The 7,405-nt window shown below is 47.6% G+C and overlaps 1 protein-coding gene across 1 annotated transcript in view; it reads right to left on the reverse strand.

Moving 5' to 3' along the window:
• Positions 1-2,258, reverse strand: part of LOC778387 (leucine-rich repeat protein 1) — a 20,989-nt gene extending 18,731 nt beyond the window's left edge. Inside the window, exons 1-4 of the mRNA XM_044516612.1 lie at positions 1,736-2,258; positions 991-1,062; positions 807-878; positions 645-716 (exon numbers count right to left, since the gene is read on the reverse strand). Coding sequence (XP_044372547.1) covers positions 645-716; positions 807-878; positions 991-1,062; positions 1,736-1,977 — 458 coding nt within the window. The 5' untranslated portion in view covers positions 1,978-2,258. The remainder of the gene's footprint in view (positions 1-644; positions 717-806; positions 879-990; positions 1,063-1,735) is intronic.
• Positions 2,259-7,405: the final 5,147 nt, after the last annotated feature.

A 7,405-nucleotide genomic window follows, 5' to 3' on the forward strand; every position in this document is an offset into this window, starting at 1 on the left:
TGTTCTAGGGCTTGTTGAGCTGTGCCCTCAGCATTAACCCTTGTGGATCCTGTTGTGTGTGTGAACTTGGTGTGTGTGGGTTTGCGTGTGTGTGTGAACCTTGTGAATTGTTGGCTTGGGCATGTGCTTTATAATATAAAGCGGGGCGAAAGCCTTTTTCGGTATGCGTGGGCGGCGCAACACGTACATCTCATATACTGGAGAGAAAGCTTTACCATCCTCTCCGCTTACAAATAGGATGGAGCATCAGTTAGCGATTTTATTACGGGATGTAATCGATCTCACGGCAACGACCGCATCGATCTCGGCTTGTACAAAGCAGAAACCAATCAACCCGTCTGGTCTGGCACACACACACGCATACATACACACACAGCTACTATCAACATGAACCGCCGCCGCCGCTTCGCTAGCTGCAACTGCATGCCACTACCAGTTTATTTCACGCCGGCCGCCGGCGCCATCTAGCACTTCCTGCCCAACCGCGGGTTGTTGGCAAAGTTTCACCAAATCAACATTGCAGAATGGAGATGCCATGGTCAGAGCTCACGAGCAGTGGTGGAAGAAATACATGTATAGCATCAACTTGAGTATGAGAACAAGTTGTCGTATATTGAAGGCGGATGCGCTAGTACTGTACGTACCTACTCCGAGGTATGCGTTGAAACGCTCCAGTCGTCGGAATCGGGCCGCAGAGGTTGTTGTTCGAGAAATCCCTGCAAGCGAAACGCAGGGTGGACATGACACGAAGCGCGCGGAGGACAATTGGAATGCCGAGAATACATGAAGCTGAGCTCTCCACTTACGCATGTTTCAGGTTGGACAGCCCAGCCAGCTCCCTTGGGATTGGCCCTGTCAAACGGTTGTGATCGATTTCCCTGTTGATCAGATGCCAGAAGAGTCGGTCAATACAACCCTTTCCGGAAGCGTGCGTTAACAGAATCATTAGTAAGTTGTCAGAGGCAGAAATAAACTGGGTTAGAGGCTCACAAATATTGTAGCCGGTCCAGTTTCCCAAGCTCCGGCGCCAGAGGTCCGGACAGGTTCATTTTGTTAAGATCTCTGTTAAAGCAAAGAAATGTATATACCCTAGTAATTAGATGCGTCTGGAAATACAAAAAGGACAGTGCTCCAAGGAGCACACAACATGAGGCCATTCCTATAAATCGATTATTTTGATACGAAGGGAGTACCGGAGGCACACACAGGGATTCAATCAGAGTAGCACGTATGGGAGTGGAGGTATCCAAGTGGGACGTGGATTTTTAGAGCATATGCACCCAGGCCCTCCTATCCTAACTCCTCAATATTGCTTTAAGATCCGTGCGACACAACTAAGTTTCTATATGAAATTTTCTCTTTTTTGCTTTTCCCACATAGAACATATCTTAAAGTTCAAACCTATGCAGGATGGCAAATCTTTCTAACTAGAATCTAGGATAAATCTTTCAGAATTTTTTGTCCGACATAAATATTAAAAATATGATTTTTTAATCAAACAAAACGTATTTTGTATATTTATGTTTGACAAAAAAATCTGTACGATTTATCCTAGATTCTACTCAGAAAGCTTTGTCACGCCGCATAGGTTTGAACTTCAAGATATATTCTATGTGGGAGAAACAAAAAAGAGAAATATATTTGCACGAATCTTAAAGCAAAAAATGGATGGCTAGATAGAGAGGGCCTGGGTGCATATGCTCTAAAATATATTTTCGTATCCAAGTGCGCTTACATGCGGGTGACGCGATTGTTATCGCGGTCGCAGGTGATGTGGGACCAGGTGCAGGCGTCCACCAGGTTCGCGTCCCAGTTCTTCAACTCGCCATTGGGGTACTCCTGTAGGCCTCTCCTCAGGGCCGAGAGCGCGTCCACGTCCTGGTTCGCCGCCACTGGCTTCAGCAGAAGGGTCGACGCCAAGGTCGGAAGGAAGATTGCCACCAGGGTCAGGCGTGATTCGGCCGCCGTGGGTGCCATAGGTGAAAGGCAGGGCAAGTGTTGATGTGATGTGATGTGGTAGCCTGCGATGTTTTGCTTTGATGAACGGGAGTCGGTTTGTGTGAAGGGTTTTAACGAGGAAGCGCAGCCGCGGGAGTGGTGGTGTGTGTGTGGGAACGACGAGTAGCGTGCCACCGGCCACAGTTTTTCTTGGAAATCAGTGGCACCACCCTAAGGCTACTACAGATACACCGTATCTTAAGATTTCATCTTAAGCACTAAATATATATAATAACTCTATCAATGCACTATATCTTAGTGTTACATGTACACTAGGCTTCATTTAATATAGATTATACTAGCATCTTAACATTGTAGTATATTTGAGATATAGTTCTTTTTAACAATATTTGAGATATAGTTCATCGGTATAGTTGTATCTATAGAGCCATTTAATGTTAAAGATATGACTAAGGTATGATGCATGCATTGGTAGAGTTATATATCTACACACTCATCTAATGTTGAAGATATAATCTTGGTATGATGCATGCATTGGTAGAGCTATATGAATACGCTCATTTAATGCTGAAGATATAATCTTAAGATATGATGCACGCATTGGTAGAGTTATACCTATACACTATTTTTTTTGCTAAAGATATAATTTCAAGATATGATGTGTTGGGAGTGCAATAAAATAAACATCGCCAATATCTTTTCAGTCACTCACGACCAGTATTTCTTATGTTAAAAATAATGCCCTCGCTTATTTTTTTTATGGAAATACTTCCGCTCAACCGAATGATTTTCTAGCGTCCTCCGTCACCTCAGCAACTGTTAGATTTGCCTTTTATCGGGCGGCCCGTAGCAACTCACAGCTTTGCAACGTGGCCCTTGTGACAATCTCTTCGAGCGCAACAAGAGGTCACTTGCAGACCGACGAGGGGAGAGTAGGGCGGTTGTCGGCGTGCAGCGACGCCATGGCCAGGCGCGACAACGAGCCAAGCTCGGGCGGTTTCCAAGATCTGCAGAGGAGAGAGGAGGGTGATAGACTAGGAGGAGAGGAGAAGAAGAAGGAGGGGCGGAAGGAGAAGGGCGTGGCAACATGCTGCTCCAGCGAGCTCGCCGGCCGACGCAACAAGCGGCAGAGGTTGGCGGAGCTCAGGGTGGACGAGCTTGTGGTTGGCGGCGACGCAGGTCCCTCGACGGCAGCCTCCCAATCTTAGATCCACGAGCGCGGATGCTTTTTACAACAAATGTCTTGTGGAAATTGCAACAAGGGTCCTACTGCAATTGCAAGAAGGGCCTTGTTGCAATGACGACGGATATAGCCACGAGATGAACATGCTTTTGCAACAAGGGTCTGGTTGCAATTGCAACAAGGCTCTTGATGCAATGGCGATGTTGATGACCATGAGTAGGAGATGATTCAGCAACATGGGCCATGGTGTACTTGCAAGAAGGCTCTTATTGCAATGAGGGAAACGACAAATAGAAACGCACAATACGATCGCATAATGAGCATCACAGACCGGACGGCTCGGGACATGGCCAACCTATTCAATAGATTAGCCGGCCAACACATAGCACGCCCCAATTATTTTATGCAACTCTATACATGTCAAGCATTATTGTTTCATGCTCGTAGTTGTGGGTTAAAGCTATACGTGAAATCGCCACGCAGAGTAGGTCATCCTTTCTCTTTGATATTCTCGTGCCTACAATTCCGACAATTTCTCGTGCCTATGTGAAATGGCGATTATGTACACATATTCTCATGTAGATAACTATTTCAGCCTACAAGTCCTCTTAGAATCTCACATAGTACTACCTCGCTAGCACTAAATGTCGTAGAATTATGTGCATGATTTGTTTCTATAAACACCCAGTGCGTTTTTACTTAGCAAAAATGTTCCATGCACAAGAAAAGCCGATGCATATTTTTTCCGTACTCACTGATGGTTGGCCACCCACTTTTGGACACTCTTTATGTTTTGTAACTGTTGGCCTAATATAGCATGGTTATCGATTGGGTGAGCTGTTTGTTATCCCGTAGTTAGATTCACGTCTGAACATGAGCTCTCTCAGCGATTTTGAATTTCTGGCCGTTGGATCTCTCCCTTGATGCGATTTGGGCCGTCGGATCTGTCACTGGGATGAGTTGGGCCGTTGGATAAAATTGATAGATGGAGCAATGAATAGTAGGTTTGTTTTTCCACTTCAGGATTTTAGTTAATTGTCACTTACAAGTGGGGTCCGACGCTCATGGGCCAGGCCTGTCAGCGGCTTGGGTGCGTAGACGCCCGATGCGGGTGGCTCGCGGTCAAAATTGCATGCCACCGCCTGTAATTCCTTGATCCCACCGAGGGAATTAGTGGGATTTCACGTCCTTACCCCTGCGTGGCGATCTATGGGTGGGTCGTGTCTGCGTAAAGGAGAGGAGGGCACCGATTGGGTGGGAACCCTAGCCTTCATCCCCATCGCGCCCCTCCCCTTCGCTCCAACAGCCGTCGTCACGCTCCTGTTCGGTCCTCTCTCCCATCGCCAAGCTCGCCTCCGCCGCTGCTCTCCCCGTCCCTCTCGTGCGGCCAGCCCGTCCTCCTCCACTGGACACGGTGATAGCGAGTAGTAGCATGAGGAGCAAGCCGGTGACTGCACAGTGCCGGACGAGGGTCACGCCAATCACATCCCAGAGCACGGCGGCCTCTACGCGTGGGATGGCCTGCATGTCACCGCTGTCACCACCGAAGCAGGGCCAAAGGCAGCACCTACTTGTCGTCATTGTCGGTGTCAAAACCGGCGGATCTCGGGTAGGGGGTCCCGATCTGTGCGTCTTAGGATGATGGTAACAGGAAGCAAGGGACACAATGTTTACCCAGGTTCGGGCCCTCTCGATGGAGGTAAAACCCTACTTCCTGCATGATTAATATTGAAGATATGTGGAATACAAGAGTAGATCTACCACGAGATCGTAGAGGCTAAACCCTAAGAGCTAGCCTATGATGGTATGATTGTGATTGTGATTGTGATTGGCCTTCTAAGGACCATGCTCTCCGGTTTATATAGACACCGGAGAGCTAGGGTTTACATGGAGTCGGTTACAAGGAAGGAAACATAATATACGGATTGCTAAGCTTGTCTTCCATGCAAAGGAGAGTCCCATCCGGACACGAGCCGAAGCCTTGAGTCTTGTATCTTGACGCTTCTATAGTCCGGACGATGTATATAGTCTGGCTGTCCGGATACCCCCTTATCCAGGACTCCCTCAGTAGCCCCTGAACCAGGCTTCAATGACGATGAGTCCGGCGTGCAGTCTTGTCTTCGGCATTGCAAGGCGGGTTCCTCCTTCCGAATACTCCAAGGTTATCATCGAACACGTAGACCGTGTCTGGATCTGCAAAATGATCTTCACATACCACTGTAGAGAGAATGATACTTCAGCTGACAACTTTTAGATGACGTGACATGCCATTAAGGCCAGGTCATTACTCGAACCGTTTTTCCACAACCAGCCACAACGCGTATTACGAGGCGGTTTCCTTGACACGTCCTGTCAAAGCAGAGATTATGTCCCCTTATCGCGGAATTCTCATCAATACGGGTATGGGTAATCCCCCTGTGTCATCAATCGTGGCGCTTGGTAAGTAAGCGATTCTCAACAGGCTAGTGGGGAGGCGCACCGCTTTCGTCACCTCTATAAAGGGATAAGAGTTCCTCATCTTTACCCACGCCTTCTTCCCCCCATCACATACTCTTGCCCCCTCGAGCTCCAGCGCCATAGTCCACACTACAAAAAAAATACACTTCCGTGATGATACATGTTTGTCACAGTCGCGTTTTTTGTCATGCATGTACATCCATGACAAATTTACGACAGAATCAAGATAGTCATACCTGTGCTGTCGTAGAAGTGTTCCATGACATTACCAAAATTATCATCACGGAAGTGTCCACTTCCATGACGATAAATCGCGCGTCACAAAAGTGCTTTCGTCAAGGGTGACCGACACGTGGCATCCACCATAATGGAACACCGTTAAGCTATCGGGTCGGATTTTGGATCCGATAACCCGTTAACAGCCACGGCCAATGCCGATTTTCCACGTGTAAAATTCTCATTGGCTAACGGATCCACGTGTCAGCTCCGCGTTGGCACAAGTGTCACTCATCCAACGGTCGAGATGGGCCTATGATATGTTGACATGTGGACTGGCCCAAAAGTGGCCTACAAAGTTTAAATGGGCTGGCCCAACCGAAGGCCCATAAGATTTAGCGGACCATAATGGGCCGACCCAGCTAAAGGCCCACAAAATTAGCGGACCATAATGGGCTGGCCCAGCTAAAGGCCCACAAGATTTTGCAGACCACAATGGGCCGACCCAGCTAAAGGCCCACAAGATTCTGCAGACCATAATGGGCCGACCCAGCTAAAGGCCCAACATTCTCTGTCAAATCGGCCCGTCAACGGCCTGGTCTAAACTTGTCATCAATGCGGCCCATGGTCACTTCTGGCCCGTTAACAGTCCGCTAAGTAATTGGGCCGAATTACGGCCCGGTGTATTTCCGGCCTGTTAAAGGTCTGGCTTCATTTGGGCCCATTTACAGGCCATCAAAACTTTCAGCCCATAAATGACTGTGAAGGATTTGGGTCATATTCGGCCATGTCTGTCATTCGGCCTGTTAGAGGCCCACTATAGATTTGGCCCACTTTCGGCCTGTTGTCATTTTCGGCCCGTTAACACCGGACGTAAACCATGGACCATGTGTGGCCCAACATCATATCGGGCCCATTAACGGCCCATATAAAATGACGATAATCTAGCCCGACCGAAGTTCCGGCCTGTTAAAGGCCCGTGTATTAGGTCGGTGCATTTACGGCCCATTCGAATTTCGGCCTGTCAAATATCCGCATCGTAAATGGGCCACCAGTTCGCCCTGCTAAGTCCAGTGGGTTATTTGGCACAATCAGGGCCCAATCTCACTTTCGGTCTATTAAAGGCCCATGTGTTTTATGGGCTCGACATATTTACACCTGTAAACGGCCAACTTTTACTGAGGGCCCAAATTATGTTTAGGCCTGTTAAAGGCCCACTATGGGCACATGCCTACCAGAAAAATTTGAAAGCTTATGCTAATTTAAGCCCAGATATTTTTAGTGGGCTACATGCCAATTTCGGCCCGTAATCGTTTTTAGCCCAATTGGAATGGGCCCGATGAATGTTGGCATGTTGGGCTCCTACGAAGCTTTCGTCCGAATACATTACTAAGATAAACCTACACTATACAAAAATAGCGTCATAATTACTACAGCCTGTGGCAGCATCATAAATGTTGTATCACAACAAAATAAATTCCAATCATACAACAAAAGGCCTGTTGGCATAAAGTTTACAGTACTTCCAGATAAAAGCACCATCAGATGTATAGAAGCACAGATCATTTGACTTGAGTGCTAATGTTTCAG

Source organism: Triticum aestivum, chromosome 1B, assembly GCF_018294505.1.
Source record: "Triticum aestivum cultivar Chinese Spring chromosome 1B, IWGSC CS RefSeq v2.1, whole genome shotgun sequence".
Lineage (NCBI taxonomy): Eukaryota > Viridiplantae > Streptophyta > Magnoliopsida > Poales > Poaceae > Triticum > Triticum aestivum.